The 18,693-nt window shown below is 38.4% G+C and overlaps 1 protein-coding gene across 14 annotated transcripts in view; it reads left to right on the forward strand.

The window, feature by feature from the left end:
* The window catches only part of KIAA1109 (KIAA1109 ortholog), a 146,105-nt gene extending 130,134 nt beyond the window's left edge, over window positions 1–15,971 (forward strand). For 10 of the 14 annotated variants that reach the window (XM_025050937.1, XM_025050938.1, XM_025050936.1 and 7 more), the window contains 12 exons: window positions 1,181–1,318; window positions 1,801–2,058; window positions 2,932–3,082; window positions 3,497–3,654; window positions 3,771–3,966; window positions 4,180–4,397; window positions 6,695–6,946; window positions 7,646–7,849; window positions 9,283–9,477; window positions 9,908–10,042; window positions 12,743–12,908; window positions 15,244–15,968. In XM_025050937.1, coding sequence (XP_024906705.1) covers window positions 1,181–1,318; window positions 1,801–2,058; window positions 2,932–3,082; window positions 3,497–3,654; window positions 3,771–3,966; window positions 4,180–4,397; window positions 6,695–6,946; window positions 7,646–7,849; window positions 9,283–9,477; window positions 9,908–10,042; window positions 12,743–12,908; window positions 15,244–15,460 — 2,288 coding nt within the window. In that variant the 3' untranslated portion in view covers window positions 15,461–15,968. Of the gene's footprint in view, window positions 1–1,180; window positions 1,319–1,800; window positions 2,059–2,931; window positions 3,083–3,496; window positions 3,655–3,770; window positions 3,967–4,179; window positions 4,398–6,694; window positions 6,947–7,645; window positions 7,850–9,282; window positions 9,478–9,907; window positions 10,043–12,742; window positions 12,909–15,243 lie in introns of all 14 variants that reach the window. The other 4 variants (XM_025050940.1, XM_015593901.2, XM_015593906.2 and 1 more) reach the window with 2 other exon arrangements.
* The last annotated feature ends 2,722 nt before the right edge of the window (window positions 15,972–18,693 follow it).

Below are 18,693 nucleotides of genomic sequence, written 5' to 3' on the forward strand. Positions count from 1 at the left end.
GGACCAGATGGGGGTGGCGGGGGGAGTGACTCATATGCCGGGCCACAGATAGGGTTCTGAGCCTTTGGGCAGGGAGAACTCATTAGAGGTTTTTAAGAAATGGGATGCCATCATCATCCCCAAAGAAACAATACTATATTGTCCATTTAAAAATCTGTGAGGATAGATCTCACGTTAAGCATTCTGACCATACACACACAAAAAGACTATATTGTGTATGGCTCATAAAATAAACGTGGTTACACACACAGAGAAGGGTCGATGTTTCGGATCCGCGCTGGAGGAAGAGCCGACGGCAGCACGAACAGTGGGAGAGGACGGGTGCTTGAGGGGGCTGTCGGAACAGACCAAGCAACAGGGCACAAAGGCCTGAATGGCGACAATGAAAAGGGTTCGGGAGAAATAGAGATCCACGAGCTCGGGGACAGATCACGTGAGGAGCAGTAGAGGAGACAGGGTTGCCTCACATTTTTAGCTCAGGGACTGAAGGGACAAAGAGGTCATTAACGTAGACAGGAAATAAAGAAGGAGGTGCCCCTCGGGGTCCATCGGTGGAAGGGTCCAGTAGGCAGTTGGCTGATGGATTGTGCGAATGGGCTCAGGCTGAAACCAGAACCTTCTATTTGGGCAACACGGTGTGACTGCTACAGCAGCTTGGGGGAGTGACAGGGCAGCATGCACGGCAGGGCAGCAGAGTGTCCAGGGCCAGTCGGGGGCGGCCATCGGAATGCTTCAGACCGATGAGTCTCTGCTCCGGGTGCAGAAGGAAAGGGGTAGTTCGGCCTCCCCGCTCTGTGGTTTGCAGCTGCTTTGCGGGCGTGTGTCCCAGCTCAGCCATGTTTGAAAAGGGCCCAGAGTTAACGTTGAAAGCTGTCGGCGAGACCTGTCTTTAGGACCTCTCGAAGAGCTTCCTGATGCAGCGATAATAGAATTCCAGCTCGCCCTCACCTCAAATGGGAATGGAACTAATACTGTTAGAATGTGGTGTTATTCCCATTTGTGGAAGGAACATGTTATCACTTACCAGTCATACTGTGCAACTTATTTTGGTATTTCATGAATTGTAACAATTATAATTCCATTGGGAAAAATACCATGTCATAGTATATCTACCACGTGAAAATATCAAAGGTTTTGGAAATCTGTTCTAACGAATTGTATTTGTGTGTGTGTGTGTCAGCCGTCTGTGACATAGGGTCTGCTTCCTTTAAATATGACATGCGCCGACTCAGCGAAATTCTGGCATTTCCAAGAGCCTGGTACCGGAGAAGTATTGCAAGACGCCTATTCCTTGGAGACCAAACTATAAATCTGCCCAGTAAGTTTGTTATGCAGTTGTAACTGTTTTGGTCACACAGACTTGGACCACGTGTCAGAAATGTCTGAGCCCCTCCAGCGTGCGCGGCACCGGGGCCAGAAAGATTACCTGCTCGGACGTTACGCTCAGCTGACTTTTATTCTATGACTGCTACTCTGTAACCTCTGTAAAATCCCGCAAATACATTCCCAGTCCACCATGGTTGGTTAGGCATGGAAAACAGAAAATGTCGGGCACATGGCATCGTGTGAGTGGTGGGCAGCATGATACAGTCGAAGGCGTTAGAAGTCACTCCTGTCACGTGAGGACAGGGCACTCTCAGCGTTTCTGGAGTGCACTTCGCAAACCATAAGCTGTGCAGTTGTCAGGCGGAGAACGGGAAGGACTGTGTAATGTGATTAGAAATGGTGGCGTGGTAAAATTTGTCGTTTCGTAACATGGCGACCCTACTGATGGTGTTTTCATGTCTACTTTTCTGTTAGCCTCTGGCCCGGGGACACCTGACTCCATTGAGGGGGTGAGCCAGCACCTGTCCCCTGAATCATCGAGAAAGGCTTACTGCAGGGCCTGGGAGCAGCCTAGTCAGTCAGCCTCCTTCACCCACATGCCTCAGTCACCCAACGTGTTCAATGAGCATATGACAAACAGCACCATGTCACCGGGGACAGCAGCACAGAGCCTAAAATCCCCAGCTTCCATAAGATCCAGGAGCGTGTCTGATTCTTCAGTTCCCAGAAGAGGTAACACTGCGCTCTTTGTTATCGGCAGCCCTCCAGTGCCCCCAAGATGATTTCGCTTTGTTACCCCCAGATTTTTGCCCAACTGCGGGGAGATAGACTCTTGCAGGTTTTCATGGGAGATGGGGGGCCCCCCCACACCAGATACCAAACAAACACCTCAAAGTATCTGCCAGCAGAAGAGACAGCCAGGTGGCTAGTAGCTTTGCAAAGGGATAGGGAGAGGAGACAGCATATTCTTAGGATGCCCCATAGGGTACAGTTGTTTTTAGAAGTAAAATCTGCAGTATTGTAAAACGTTTCATGTTGAAAGTTAATCTTTGTGTTCAGCCATTCTTTTATTCACCCAGTGATTTTTGAACTCTCATGTGCTCAGCACTCACCTTGTGTCTGAACATATAAAAATGAGTGCCATGTTCAGGTCACAGGTAAAACTGGAGTATGATGGGCAAATGCAGGATTCGAGACGTACATGGTCCGTGAGACACAGGCAGGCACGCAGCGGCTCTGCGTTTCAGACGGCCTGCCCGCACGCCCTCTGTGTGGCAGCAGACGCTTAGGGTTTCCTCCTAGGCGAGGAAGTCCCCGGGGTTGAATGGCCTGTGCTGCTGTGTCCCGTGCGCACCAGAATTCCCTCATCTAAAATGGAGGGCGCACAGGGCTTTAGGAGCTTTCAGGAAGAAGGGCTGCCAGCATTTACTTAACATTCAGTAAATGGCAACTATTATCTTTGAGGCAGTACGAAAGCTATTTAATACCAGGCTTGAATACAAGGAATTCCTTTTTATGTTTTGGATTATAGTAACGAATGGTTTTTGCTTTGTAATTGCTGAGCTTCAATGTGAATAAATTGTACATCGATTTTTCTGTTTACAGATTCACTTTCAAAAACATCAACTCCTTTTAACAAATCAAACAAAACAGCGAGTCAGCAGGGGACGCCGTGGGAAACACTTGTTGTGTTTGCTATCAACTTGAAGCAATTAAACGTTCAAATGAATATGAGCAATGTAATGGGAAACACAACGTAAGCTACTCAGATACAAAGAAAATATAACTAATCATTCATTTTAATTTTTCTTATATTGTGGTAAGGCAATTCAAAAACTTTTTTGATGCTGAAATGTTTGAGTCAGTAAAAACAGTACATAAAAGATTTAAAATTGTGTTATTCTGAAAATGGCTTAATCTAATCTTAATGATACTGTGATATAAAACAGCATGAAATATATGTTCTAAAAAGAGAGAAGCATATGGAAAATCGTGTAATTTTCCAGCTAAGAAGAAAGCCTTACCAGTAATGTTAATATTCGAACATTTGCCACAGTTTTTAGAAGAAGTGGATTTTATCGTCATACTTATTTGAAATCATCTGACTGTTGTTTAAATTCGTGATGCTGGGAGCCGTATGTCTAATTAATCACCCTGTCCTTTCTTTTAGGTGGACAACGAGTGGTTTGAAGAGCCAGGGCCGTCTGTCGGTGGGAAGTAACCGAGACCGGGAGATAAGCATGTCCGTCGGTCTGGGCCGGTCACAGTTAGATTCTAAAGGAGGAGTAGTTGGAGGGACCATAGATGTCAATGCTTTGGAGATGGTTGGTAGGTTGAAATTTTACAACTGAAAAATATATTGGAAAAACTTTTTAAAAATTGATTTTGATGAGTTTTTTCCCATTAGGCATTTGTGTGACAAGTAATTATTATTTCTATGTTAGCTCATATTTCTGAACATCCAAATCAGCAGCCCAGTCACAAAATTCAGATCACCATGGGTTCTACCGAAGCCCGGGTCGATTACATGGGCTCAAGCATCCTCATGGGCATCTTCAGTAATGCTGACCTCAGGCTGCAGGACGAGTGGAAAGTGAACCTGTACAACGCACTGGATTCAAGCATAACCGATAAAAGGTGGTTAGTGAAACTTTACTCTTCGAACGCTTTATGTGGCTGCTCAGCATCTTTTCTCTTATCCAATGAGAAAGCACTAGCAATTCATGTTCCTTGCAAAATGATTTTGTATTATGCAATTAATGTGAATGAAAAAGCTGGGTGGGGAGGAGAACTTTTCTTGTGCTTTTAAACTGTCTCTGTAAGATATATGTTAACGGCTGTTTTATGTTCTAGTGAAATTTTTGTCCATGGAGATTTGAAGTGGGATATTTTCCAAGTGATGATATCAAGGTCAACCACACCAGACCTGATAAAAATAGGGATGAAGCTCCAGGAATTCTTCACGCAGCAGTTTGACACCAGCAAACGAGCTCTGTCCACCTGGGGGCCAGTCCCTTATCTCCCACCCAAGACAATGGCAAATAACTTCGAGAAAAGTTCACAAGAACAATGTAAGAATTAGAACTAAGCCTTTAGATGTGCTTTCTCTTTCACTAAATATGTGCTCCAGTCTTCCTTTAACGTAATTAATAATACCCGTGGGCCACACTTAAAAAGTGATCCATGTGCTCTTGCCCTGCGCCCTCCCCAGAGTCCTTGGTTTCCTGCCCATCGGTGGAATCGGAGGCCGTCATTCATTATCTGCCCCACCCCCCAGCTCACCTACAATCACACACACCCTGCTGCCCGAATATTCATTATGACAATACCATGTTCTGGTTCAGAGTGTGGGCTATGGAATCAGACATCCGAGTTTGGATTTATCAGCTGTGTCCTATTAGGCTGATCATTATTTTCACTTAGTAATTCAATCAGCAGGTATTTATTAAGCGTGACCATGTCCTTAGGCACTGTTTTAGGCATAGGAGGTCTCTTAGTGCAGCGGTCCCAGACCTGTCCGGGGCCAGGGACCAGTGCTCCTATGAGAATCTAGTGCCTGATGATCTGAGGCGGAGCTGAGGCGGTGATGCCAGCGCTGGGGAGCAGCTGCAGACACAGATGAAGCTTCGCTCGCTCGCCCGCTGCTCACCTTCTGCTGTGTGGCCCGGTCCCTAACAGGCCACAGACCCCTGTACTAGTGGGCAAAGTTCCTACCCTCATGAAGTTTATATTCTAATGGGAGAGAGAGACCATAATTAATTTTCTAACTAAAATGCAGGATAAGTCCAGGTACGGAGGAATGCTGAGAAAAAGAACAAAGCAGGGGAAGGAAGTAGAGAATGAGGGTGTGTGAGGATGACTGTTTGAGAAGCGGGGTCAGGGAAGCGTTTTCTGAAGTGAAAGATCGAGGCTAAGATCTGGGGGGGCCGTTGCGGGGTGCAAGCTCCACGGCAGGAAGAAACTCAGTTTGTTTGAGGGTCATTAAGGTGGCCGCTGTGGAGGACAGAGTGAGCAAGCAGGACAGTGTCAGACATGAACTCAGAGAGAGGGGCTGCGGATGAGATTTTTAATATGCAAGGTAGTTATTGGAGAGTTCAGAACAGGTCTGATACCGATCTACTTTTTCTTAAAATATTCCTTTTTAAAGCGTCACTCCGGCTGCTATGTGGAGAATAGGCTACAGGTGGTTGAGAATGAAGTGAGGAGACCATGTGCAGTAATTGCCATCATGTCCCACACAGTTACTTGACCACAGCATGGAGGCCACTGCAGAGGCCAGGCAGCAGGTCATGGTGGCTTTCACTAGAGGAGCAGAGGTAAAAGTGGTGAGAAGATGTCAGAATCAGGATAATTTTTAACAATTTAATAAATAATCATTTTAAACAATTTCTTCTCACAGAATGAGTACTTGTGCACTGAGAAAAAAATGACAAAATACAGAAAAGCAAAAAAATAAAAAGTCCCATTCCACCTAGAGATCATCACTGTGAACACTAGAGAGCTTATACTTCCAGATACTTTTCTCTGCACCTAGATACATACATATGTGTACTTTTTGCCAAAATATTGTTTTACTCTAAAATTGGTATCGAGCATATACAAGGAGGTTTCCCAAAATGCGTAGCCTTTAAAAAAAGTCCTTGTCATGGAAAACCAGCAGGCTTAGGGGATCATTTCAGGTTCCAGGACACTGAAGAGAGATGCCAACTAAGTACAGAGCATGTTCCCTGGTTGATTCCAGAATGAGAGTTGTGGGAAACAGCCGAAAAGGCCATTACTGGCAGAAGTGGGAAACATAAATGAGTACTTCCCAGACTCCACGGAGCATCTGAAATGCCTGGGGGTCTTATTCAAATGCAGATTGTGATCCAGTAGGTGTGGTGTGGACCTAAGAGTCTGCATTTCTAACAAGCTCCGGTGATGCTGGCAGTCCTTAGACCTTACGTTGGAGTAGCAAGGACATAAAAAAGGAAAGAAAGCACCTAAAATCGGGTCTTCTGAGTCACTTAACCCCTCTTCCGCTTCACTCGACGAGTCTAGATGGAATACCTAGTTGACAGAGTTACTGAGAGAATTGTGTAAGATTTCCTGCAAGCACTTAGTAAATCATTAGTGATTACAGTGGTGTCGGTTGAAATTATCGTTAGTAAGTTACTGTTTTCCTTAGGTCCGCCCATCGCAGTGCAGCTTCTTTTCCCAGACTGTGTCTTTTTTACCTTCTGCTAAATGTCAGGCAGGGGTCGGAGTGTCGTTTTTATCCCTTAACTGAGTCTCTGCAGCTGGGGAAAGTAGCTGCCCGCTGCCTTCCTGCTGCCAGGTGGGCGTGCATGAGGCACTTGGGGATAAGTGGTTTTTCCTTTTCTTGCAGTGCTCGACGCAGCCCATCACCGGCACTGGCCCGGAGTGCTGGAGGTGGTATCCGGATGCCACATCTCCTTGTTTCAGATTCCTCTACCGGAAGATGGGATGCAGTTTGGGGGCTCCATGAGCTTACATGGAAACCATATGACACTAGCCTGTTTTCATGGTCCAAATTTCCGTTCAAAATCCTGGGCCCTTTTTCACTTAGAAGAACCAAATATTGCTTTTTGGACCGAAGCTCAGAAAATCTGGGAAGATGGTAATTTGACACATTTCAAGCTTTTACTCTTTCCTGTCTTCTGATATTATATGGCAAAGTAATTTTCCTTTCTCATCTCTTTTGTTTGTTATGTTTCTGAAGTCCATCTCTATTTGTTATAAGGTACCTGACCTGTCAAGGAGTTCACTGCCAGAGAGTCAGTATATTCTATAAAGTCTGGCAATGTTAAAGAACTTATTTCTGAACTTACCATTTACTGTTTCTTACTTAGGCAATTATCATTTCTGCTGCTGTGGCTGACCATAGTCATAATATTAGTTATCGTAAATATTTCTTATAAAAGCATGTACAGAAGACACACAGTGGTAGTAGTGTAAGGAAATTATTTGCCAGTCAAGACTATACTGTAAAACTTTTACGGGCAAGGCTATGCTTTTACCTCTATTTACAGTGATAACCCAGTTCTTTTTAGCTTTTCTTTCCTACTCAGTGGTTTCTTAATAATGAACAAAAAAAATGGTTGGTGCTCTCTATTTTTTTTTTAGTTATAATGATTTATTCTTACTGAGACTAAATCCAGTTATAACTAAAGAAAAATTGTGATTTTTTTCTCACTTATTTACTCCTCAATTTCACAATCCATCCTACTTATGTATGACTTAGCTAAACCTGTTGCTCTAAGGCCACGACTATTTTCTTGCATCTAAATATAGCCTGTCTTATTTTTCTTCCCTCTAGGCTCTAGCGATCATTCTACCTATATTGTACAAACACTGGATTTTCATCTGGGCCATAACACCATGGTTACCAAACCATGTGGCGCTTTGGAAAGTCCTATGGCAACAATAACCAAGATAACAAGGCGTCGCCATGAAAACCCACCCCATGGAGTGGCCAGTGTGAAGGAATGGTTCAATTACGTTACAGCCACAAGGAATGAAGGTTACATTTTTTATTTGTTTTTTTTTTTTTGTTTTTTTTTATTTTGAGCTCTGTTGACTGAGTCATTTAGAATATAAGTAGCAGAAGAATTTTCATTTCGTCAATAAAAGAAGTTTCATTTCACTCCTGCTAACATAACTAATGATAGTAGTACATGATTTCACCACCCTGGTAATGCAACTCTCGTAGACTGAAATTATTTTACATGTAACTGAAAACATTCAAAATAAAATCGGTCTAAATAAATGAAATTAAGCTTATGATAATTGGAAAAATATTTTCGTACTAATGCTAAACATTGGAGGTTTGGTAAAGTTATTACACAACTAAGCAATAGAATGCTACAAACTTTAAGATTCGGGATGGATAGAGTAAAATGAAACCAAATAATAATATTCCTATGAAGTCATAACTTTAAAGAGAGTGGCTTTAATGAGTTTTCTCATTTGATTAGATTTACCGGTCTTGTAATAATGTAGTCATGAAATTTTTTATTTTGCAGTTTTTATTTTCGAGTTTACAATACTGCTTTTACCAATCATTTTATTTGTATTGGAACAGTGACTAGATCGAGGCATGTTAATGTTTTACTTGAATGTTTTACTTAAAAATGAGTTTTCAAAATGGAAAAGATGATGACTTGGGCCCCACAGAAAATAGTTACTATGGAATAGGGAGCCCCAGGAATTAGACAGTTAAAAATGTTTTGAGAACAAAGGAATTAGAAGATTTTGCATTTATTGACTACGCTGCCTTCCAAGTAGAGATTTTAGGGAGAGGGCCTTTTTGGCTGGGATACTATGGAGGGGCTGTTAGCATATTGAACTGCTACCTGTGTACCTGGAAAAATGCCAATTTTTATAAGACAATCATAATGTAATCGTAGCACACACATTGGGGAAAATCAGGACTTCTGGTTTCAAGGCCAGGATCATATTTAATCGCTAATTCTGTAAGAGTGAATTATTTAATGTACGGAGAACTTTGAGATTAATGAAATTCTTAAATTCAGATATGAATTCAGTTGAGAATAAAATTAATTTCAAAGTTCAAGAAACAAAAACCAAAAGAAAAAAAAGAAATTAAAACCAAGAGGGATTATTAGATTTATCCAAAATCATGTTATAAAGCTTCAGTCTTGAGAATGATATATATCACTATTTTTATGTATATATATATATATACAAATCTCTACCTATATTAATGTATCACCATATTAACATATATAAATATATCTATACTCCTAGCCATATATATAGAGATATATAACTATTCTCAAGATCACAGCTTTATATGGCTCTATTTTTTTAAATGTAAAGTTTTCCAGCTTTTGAAATGACAATTCCGTGTATCATAGTGTCATGAAAGCTATAGGCTTATCAATCGATGCCTGTTGGTTAATCTGAGCAGTATCTTTGTTATTATGCACGCAGAGCTAAACCTGCTTCGTAATGTTGATGCTAATAACCCTGAGAATAGCACTATGGTGAAGAATTCCAGTTTGCTGAGCGGATTCAGAGGAGGTTCTAGCTACAATCACGAAACAGAGACTATCTTCGCGTTACCAAGGATGCAGCTCGACTTCAAATCCATTCACGTTCAAGAGCCCCAAGAGCCTTCATTACAGGGTACGTGGGAAATAATCTGCAGGTCCTACAGTGATGAGGGAAGCCTAGAGGAACTTCAAACTACTGCTGCTTTCCCATGAGTTACGTTTGTAATATTAATATAATCTGATGAAATCGATTTCCCGGGTCAAATTGATTTTTTTGCCAGCCATATGACCTCTGGCAGATTGAATCCATTTGTATCTCTTTCTCCTCAGTCAAATGGAGGATCCTAACAGGACTTCCTTCAAAGGGCTTTTATGAGTAATAAATGGCAGACGCTTAGAAAGTGCTTAGTAAACCATCATCATCATTCTGTCACACAGAAGCTGCCCCTTTGTTGTTGCATTTAAGTGGATGCACTTTCATGAACCTCTAAGTCCCTACTAACGGGAAGAGAAAGGGACTCACTTCATTAAGTCTTTATGATAAAAGGACTTTGCCCTTGCAGATGCCAACCTGAAGCCAAAGGTAGAATGCAGCGTGGTGACAGAGTTCACTGACCACATCTGTGTGACTATGGATGCTGAGCTCATCATGTTTCTCCATGACTTAGTGTCGGCTTATCTTAAAGAAAAAGAAAAAGGTGAGTAGCATGTTCTTGTTTATTTCCTCTTCTTTTAAGCTTCAGGGGAGGCAGCTGTCTGCCATTTTATGGATTTGTACAGTCTAATGATAAAACAAGTAGAATGTCTCCTTCCTTTATGAGTTGTAAATATCAATAAATAAATGAAATAAATATCAATATTGGTAAGACTATCTGACAGACTTCTGAGTATCTTCTAGGTACACAGCACTCTTTCAAGCCATGCCTCACATCAAATGATGTTTTATACTTTACAGAATGTTTCCATACACATATGTACATTATCAGGCCTTGTAGGAGAGTCTCACAAAGTAGGAAAAGAAAACCTCTTTGAAAAAATATTGCTAGTCAAAGTGAAATGACTCCAGAAACAACTACACGATAAAGTAGCATGAGTTATGTACATAATTGGGAAAACTAAATTAAATAAGATAAATCTGTTTAGAATGCAGAGAACATTTTCTTTTTATAAATATTTCGACCTCAGTGGCGTTTGCTTTTATGAGTTGATGTTAGTTTACTCACTAGAAACTTAAATGTTTGCCCATTAAGAAACATACGGTGACCCTAATACTCATGTGAAATTGCTTGAATATATATGGTGTGTCCAGACAATGGGATTATTTAAAATAAGGTAGTCTGAAATGTAGTACTATGGAATGCTCTCCAAATACATGGCTTGTACTTACTCAATAAGTAGTACATGAATGTAGAACAGTAAAACAACAGGTGTGATTTTTAAAAACCGCTTGGTATAGATAGATGCACAGGCACACCTCGGAGATCCTGCAGACTCGGTCTCAGACCGCCGCAATAAAGTGAGCGTCGCAATAAAGCGAGTCACCACCTTTTTGCTGGTGAAGGCTCTTGCCTGCGGCGTGTAGAAAACGCGGCACCTAATGAACGCAGTAAAGCGAGATGTGCCTGCCGTATGCTCAGGGTGCACTGTAACACTGCTTCCTTTTCTCATGAAGAAATAAGTATAAAGTTTGTCTTACAGGTATTTCAAAATAGCCTCATGATAAATGTCTGAGTGAGGACAACAGAAAGAAAGATTATCGAGAGGCCATGTTGAAAGAGTGCAGAGGCAGCATTGCATAGATTGAACTGCTCTTCCATGTCCGTTCAATCTAGATCTGCTAGAAATTCAGTGTGTAAAATCAATAATGATGGCTGGGACAAAGCTATGAGACAGTAGTTGAAACTTCAAGTAAAATGATTGAAACCATATAACAAGAAATGTTATATATATTGTAAGTACATTTAGTCTTCACATATGGCACAATACACCCGTCACTGGTAATCCTCTTGTTTTTCTCTCCACCTTAATATTTAAACTTAATATGGAGAAAAACAGACCCTAGATAAACCTCTGAGGTTCAGAGTTCGCTTCTAGTCTATCTGGACGTGAAAGTCTGCCAGATTTCTTTCTCTTGGGTCTTATGTGAAACCGTCATTTTATGAAATATTGTGTTGATCTTGGTCTGCCACGAACTGCATGTATTTCTAAAAAAAAAAAAAAAGAAAGAAAGAAAGAAAACTTTGTGGTATAATTTGTTGTAAAACATTTCAATGGGAAAAGGGAATATGGACTTATAATATTTACAATAACAAAGTTTTATCTTTGGGGATTTTAATTATAAATAAAAATATTTTAATAGTTATAAGCATGTTGTTATTAAAAACTAAAAGCAATTACTTTTGGCCAAAATAAATGTCAACATGCCTGAGAAAATTCTTAAACAGCATGTAAGACTAGACCAGAATCAACAATAGTTCTAGGACGTCAAGATAAATTGTTAGCACTGTAACCACCACCAGTAATAAAAGCAGAGCAGGTGAGCCGGCAGTAACTGAAGACACCATGTCCTTACATAGCGTGACAGTATAGCTTCATTCCTAGATTCACTCCCAATGTATTATCCCTTCTCCTAATTCCCAATGAGGTTATAACCAGAGCTCTACAATGCAACCGTATTACCTAATTAATCAGTCATTTTATGCCCAGAGTTGTTTTGAAAACCTGTGCCCTAAGAGAAATGCTGTGTTTATTAAAGATATATGAAAGCTACCTTTGTTCGGTTCAATTTTATATCTATTATTTGATTGCCTATTATTTGTGACCTGTCGTAAAACATTTATGTAGTCACTATGTAGAATGAACAGGTTGCTTACATTAAAAACTCCTAAGTTAATACCCCTGTTTAAGTATATGTATAGCCATTAACATATACTAAAACCATTGAATTGTGCATGCTAAATGCGTGAATTGTATGGTATGTGAATTGTATCTCAATAAAGTTGTTAAATGCCATCCTCCTACGGCCATTCTTTAGAACATCTACAACTGTCCATTTCAGTGCCCTGTGCCCGCTATCAAATAAATCTCAGCAGTCTTTACCATTAGCTTCAGGCACACAAATATATGCAAAACATATACTATTACTCAAAAGTAAATGATGACATATTACTTCTAATTGTAAGATAGTAATTTTGATACTGTCTTCAAGCAGTACCAATAATTGGCACATATTTATGGCTTATTTAAAAATATTACTTTTTTAAAAGTATAATGAAATGAGGTTTTGACTAGTTCATAAGTAAAATGATAAATAGAGCCAATTATTCTATTCATATAGTGATTTAAAAGAAGTTTATAAGGTATATATTTGCATTATTAATCTATCTTTTCCATTATAGCTATTTTTCCACCTCGGATTTTATCTACTCGACCAGGACAGAAAAGTCCAATTATTATACATGATGACAATTCCTCTGACAAAGACAGAGAAGACAGCATCACTTACACTACTGTGGACTGGAGAGATTTTATGTGTAACACGTGGCATCTAGAGCCCACTCTTAGGTAAGAAGTAGCGAGTGTATATATTACCTATATCCTGTGGGATTATTTTGAGGAAAAGGTTATAAACTATGTATCAGGTTAAATACTTTTTATCACAAAATAATTTTAGAAGTTAGTCAAGTGTAATCTCGCAACACCTGACTGCAATTTTTGCTGTTCCTTTCTGCTTTGGTAAGTGTTCTAGGCAAGGCAGCAGCAGTACAAAAATACTGAGAATAGCTCAGTGCTGATCAGCTGTCCACTGTGTGACATTTTGTCAGTTAATCACCAAAATACAAGAATAACTCCGTTTCCATAGTTGCTGTTATCTTTTCACCATCTCACCGAAATGTTATTTTCAGGTGCTTGAGGTACCTACAGTAAACTGTTTTGTTACTGGGTTTGGGAAGATGCGGTCGTAGATGTCATACATCATGAAGGAACCGTTACAGCTTATCACATATGTCGTGACAATGTACTAGGACCTATAGTGTCACGGTGTCTTTCTGTCTGCATCTAACACAATAATAAAACCATCCCTGAAATGTAGAATTTAATGCTGTCAGATTCAGGTCCCTTTACTGAGTCATGTTCTATTACAATCATGATCCCAGTTAACTTGTTTTCATACCAAAATTTCAAAAGTATTTTCTAATTTTAGTTGTTTTTATAATTGCTGCCATAACTAGCAGCACTTGCTTTGCATGTCCTTGTTTGTGATGAACACTCACGACCTTCTTCCTATTTTTCCCTTTCCTCTCATTTGCTTTTTTCATCAAACAATAACTGTGTGAATCATGGAATAACAGTATCAAAAAAAGTCCATCACACTCTACAACATTCTGCAGAATGATACGAATTTCATTCAGATAAGGTTATCATTCAGACATGTGTATACCAAAATAATTCCTAACTAACAAAATTTCCATTTACAGTGGACTCCTGTGTAAGCAGAAAGTAGTAACTTTTTTAGTAATTTGTAGTCAATAAAATTTGTTGTAACCAAATCAAAAACACTTTGGTATTAATAGTACATATATGCATGAGAAATATTAACAGTATCTTTTAAAATGAGCATAAAAATAGTTAAGTTTGCTATAAATATCTTCCTTTTCTCAGCACACTGTCATGAAACTAGTTATGGTGTAGTGGTGGACGGCATGGCTAAGAGCAGTGGCTCTAAGCCCAGCTTTGTAGCTAAGTGACATTGCCCGAAGGGCTTAATAACACCCCTCTCTGCCTCGGTTGCCTCATAGGAAAAAATGTAGAAAATGGTATTATCTGCCTTGTCGGGTAGTTATCATGGTTAAATGAGTTAATTAAAGCAAAATGCTTATAACTTAGCAGATCAGTGTTGAATATGCCCCTTTTCCCTAATTCATATAGTGGGAGAGGAGCTGATAGAAGTCAAAATGACAGTTACTACTGATAAAGCTGGTAACAGACTGTGGTTTGGATGTCTGGCAACAGTGGCTTTCTACTGCAGAATCCAGGTGTGGACTTAACCTACAGGATCTCAGTGATGCCACACTGGAGGTGGGGAGGGGGCGGGCAGGGGCTAGAGTTGTGCCATCAGCAGCCAGACTTGTGTGCTTACCTAGCCCCAGGCAGCCTGAACAGTCTTGAACTCATCTATCTAGGGGCCCGTCCTTGAAAAACCTGTGCAATAAGGAACAGACCAAAATGAATGGTTCCCAAGCGAAGCTGGAGGGTGGGTACTGAACTACATTACTCGGTTCCCGCATTAATTTTCCAATCAGATATGTCATCAGTAAGGGGGCACAGAAAGGCCAGGAGTGTTCACTAATGGCTGTTCCTCTCTATGGAAATACCAAGAACAGGAATAAATGGTTCTTTCTTTTGATATGTTTAGCACATAGTAAACAGTGTATTTTAGCCTTTTTTCCCCCACCATTATGCCACATACTGTTGAACTCTAATTTTTCATCTTTATTAGATGTAATTAATAAAATAGCTATTTTAAGTGTACATCATCACGATTTCATATATGTATACACTGTGAAAGGATTCTCCCCATCAAGTTAATGAACATCTTTTAGAATGAACCAGATGTCCTTTAAATGTTTAAGATGACTGTGTAACTTGAGGTCTAAATAAATTAATCAGAATAAAATCCACTAAACTCCATTACTGTGTGTAGGTTTATCAAAGATACTTATAATCACACATTTTTTAATGCTATTATAGTGAATCCAGGAATTGTAAATTATTCAAATGCACCTACTGAAAATATTTTGTCTTGAGCACATTGTGAAGGTTTAATGATGCTCTCAAACTTACCGTCAGGACTATGCTAGCACACTGTACTCCTAATTATTATTTATAATTATTTTAGATTAATTTCTTGGACTGGAAGAAAGATTGATCCAGTAGGCGTTGATTATATACTTCAAAAGTTGGGCTTTCATCATGCCAGGACTACTATTCCCAAATGGCTTCAGAGAGGAGTCATGGACCCACTGGACAAGGTTCTGTCGGTTCTTATCAAAAAACTCGGTACTGCACTGCAGGATGAAAAGGAAAAGAAAGGAAAAGACAAAGAAGAACACTAAGACAGCAACTTGATCTGTGAACAAATTATCCGTTAAGTTTTATTACACTGAAGTGTATTTTTTTTTTTGTATAATAAAATTATTTAAAATATAACTTTAAAATAATTCTAATTTTGTGGCCATTAAAGGTTTACAAGTTAACCTGTTTATTTTAGTTCCACTGTTCTGGATACAGTGAAGTATTGCATGATAATGTAAATTTTGTGAAAAACTAGATTAAAATATATCCATCTCAGTAGGGTTTATAATTGTATTATGTGCAATATGATTCCTGCATCTTAAAATATTTTCAGAATAACTGTGAATTTCCTGTTATTGGCCATAACTTTTAGAAAAAAATCTTGTTGATAATGTGATTTTTTTTTGGTAATTAATTGCATTTTCTTTTTTTAAAATATAGACTTGTATAAATACCTATTTGTATATAGTTTGAGTAATTGTGATATGATTAAATACCACTAAAATATTGTTTGTAACTATTGTAATAAAGTCACAATAATTGGTTTCAGTCTGTAGTAGTTTTTGAGTCTTTTCTTCCTTTTATAGATTATTTTTATAACTAATAGATGCCTACCCTGTGTCAGTTATTAAATGTTTTCATAGAAAATAGTTAATACTTATAAAAATAAAAGACTTATAAAATTAGCTCGAGGAGGATGCAATCAGAGAGGCATAGCAGAAGCTTCAGCAATACTAGGTATTATTCTATTTCTTAAGCTTGTAGTCAACACAGCTGTTTGTTTTTATTATAACACTTTAATATGTACGTATTTCATGCATATGAAGGTACATGTATAAAGCATATTTTGTGCTTGTGAGGGTATATATACAATGTACATGCATTAGCATAATAAGATTTTAAAAGACTAACAATCTAAAATAATACTCAAAAGTAACTATAATACTGTTACTCAGAACTCGGGTTTAAAATCAGCCAAGTCAGTACCATCAGTTTAAAGGCTGAATAAACAATAGAATTGAAGATCTTAAAGCTAAAGGACAACTCTCAAGAAGCCTCTGGTGCAGACACTTGCACTTAGGTAGATAAGGCAGTATACTCTCTGACAGCTTTAAAAAAAATTTTTTTAAACCTCCAGGAGAGCCAAGATACTTAGCCAGCCAAGGGCATATATAGATATATAGTGTTAGTTGGTGCATTAAGAATTGCTCTCTATTGTCACACAGCAATCTAGTAACACAACTAAAAACAAAACCCTAGTGACTAGAGCTGTAATTTTGCCTTCTTTCTGCTTGACCACCTTACCTGTTACCTGCCTGATCTCTGTATCCATCCTCAATCACCCCTACAGTTGAGGGCTACATGAATATTAGCAAATTCTTTTGGATCTAGAGTCTAAGATAAGACTGCCAGAAAGTAACTTCATAAAACAAAGTAACTAAAAATTAAATTAGTTCCTTACTTGAGTCCTACTTCAGGTATTAATTCTCTGCTTCAAAGAAAAAGTTATGCCAGTAAGTTCTAAATGTTAAAAATTTCCCATGGCTTTAAATATTATTGATGTATGAGATTACAAAAAAATGACATAAGTATAAACTTACTCTATTTCTGGCATTTACTGTGATAATGCTATAAAAAGAGAAATTTAAATCTGCAACTATTCAAAATTTCTGTGTCTCTGTTGGACAAGGCTTTGAGAAAACCATATCCATGCATTGTTGGTGGGAATATAAATTGCAACATTATGGGAATTCCATAGGGGAAGAGAAAGTATATTTAAAGCAATAATGTCTGAGAACTTCCCAAACCTGGGGAGAAAAATGGACATCCAGATCCACGAGGCCCAAAGGACTCCAAATTGGTTGAACTGGGCTAGGGTTACATGGAGACACATTGTAATTAAATTATTAAAAGTCGACAATATAAAGAGCAGCAACAGAAAAGTTACATACAAGGGAACCCCACAAGACTATTGGCAAAATTCTCAACAGAAACTTTTCAGGCCAGGAGAGAATGGGATGACATATTTGAAATATTGAAAAAAAAATAACTGTCAACCAAACATTCTATACCTGGTGATGTGGTCCTTCAAAAACGAAGGAAGGAAAAGACTTTCCCAAACAAAACCTAAAAGAGTTCATTACCACCAGACCTGACTTAAAGAAATGCTAAAGGGAATTCTTCGAGAGTGAAAAAAAATGCTAATTAACATCATAAAAACATAGAAAGGTAGAGTAAATCTCACTGGTAATGGTAAATACATAGTCATAGATTCTGCAATGTGGTAATACTGGTATATAATTCATTTACAACTAAATGTTAAAAAAAAGTAATAAAAATAACCATAGCTACAATAATCTGTTATTAGTTACACAGTAAAAAACAAACAAACATGTAAATTGCAACAGCAATAAGCTAACGTGTGAAGGGGAGAAGTAAAAGTGTAAATTCCACAAATTCCATTGAAACTATTATCAGTTTAAAATAGGGTGTTACAAGTTTAAGATTCTATGTAAGCTTCATGTTAACCACAAAGGAAAATCCTGTAGTAATTATACTTTTAAATGAGTCAAACCATAATGATAACAAAAGACATCAAAACAAAAAAGCAGGATAAGAAACAACAAATCTATAAAACAACAAAATGACAATAGTACTTACAAATAATTAAACATAAATGGATAAAATTATCCAGTTAAACATAATGGCTGAATGGATTAAAAAACAATACCCAAGAAGATACTATTTTAAAGAGACTTGCTTTAGCCTTAAAACATACATAGAGACAGAAAAAGACATGTTAAGCAAATGTTAACAAAGATAAAATAGACATTAAACTAAAAATAGCAAAAAGGCAAGGTCATTATATAATAAAGGGGTCAATAAATCAAGAAAACATAACAATTGTAAATATTTATGCACCCAATATTGTAGTACCTAAACATGTAGAAGTAAAAACTAAGAAAGTTAAAAAGAGAAACAGTAATATAATAATTGTTGGGGACTTTAATACTGCACTCTCAATAATAATTAGATCAACCAGACAGAATCAATAAGAAAACAGAAGATTTGAACAATGCTGTGGATCAAACAGACCTATCAGATATTTACAGAACAGTCCAATAACAGCAAAATACATATTCTTCTCAAGCACACATGGAACATTTTCTAGGACAGACCACGTGTGAAGCCATGAAACAAATTTTAGTAAATTCAATAACTTTGAAATCATACCAAGTATCTTCTGACTACAGTAGTATGAAACTAGAAATCA

Source organism: Pteropus alecto, unplaced genomic scaffold, assembly GCF_000325575.1.
Source record: "Pteropus alecto unplaced genomic scaffold, ASM32557v1 scaffold17, whole genome shotgun sequence".
NCBI lineage: Eukaryota > Metazoa > Chordata > Mammalia > Chiroptera > Pteropodidae > Pteropus > Pteropus alecto.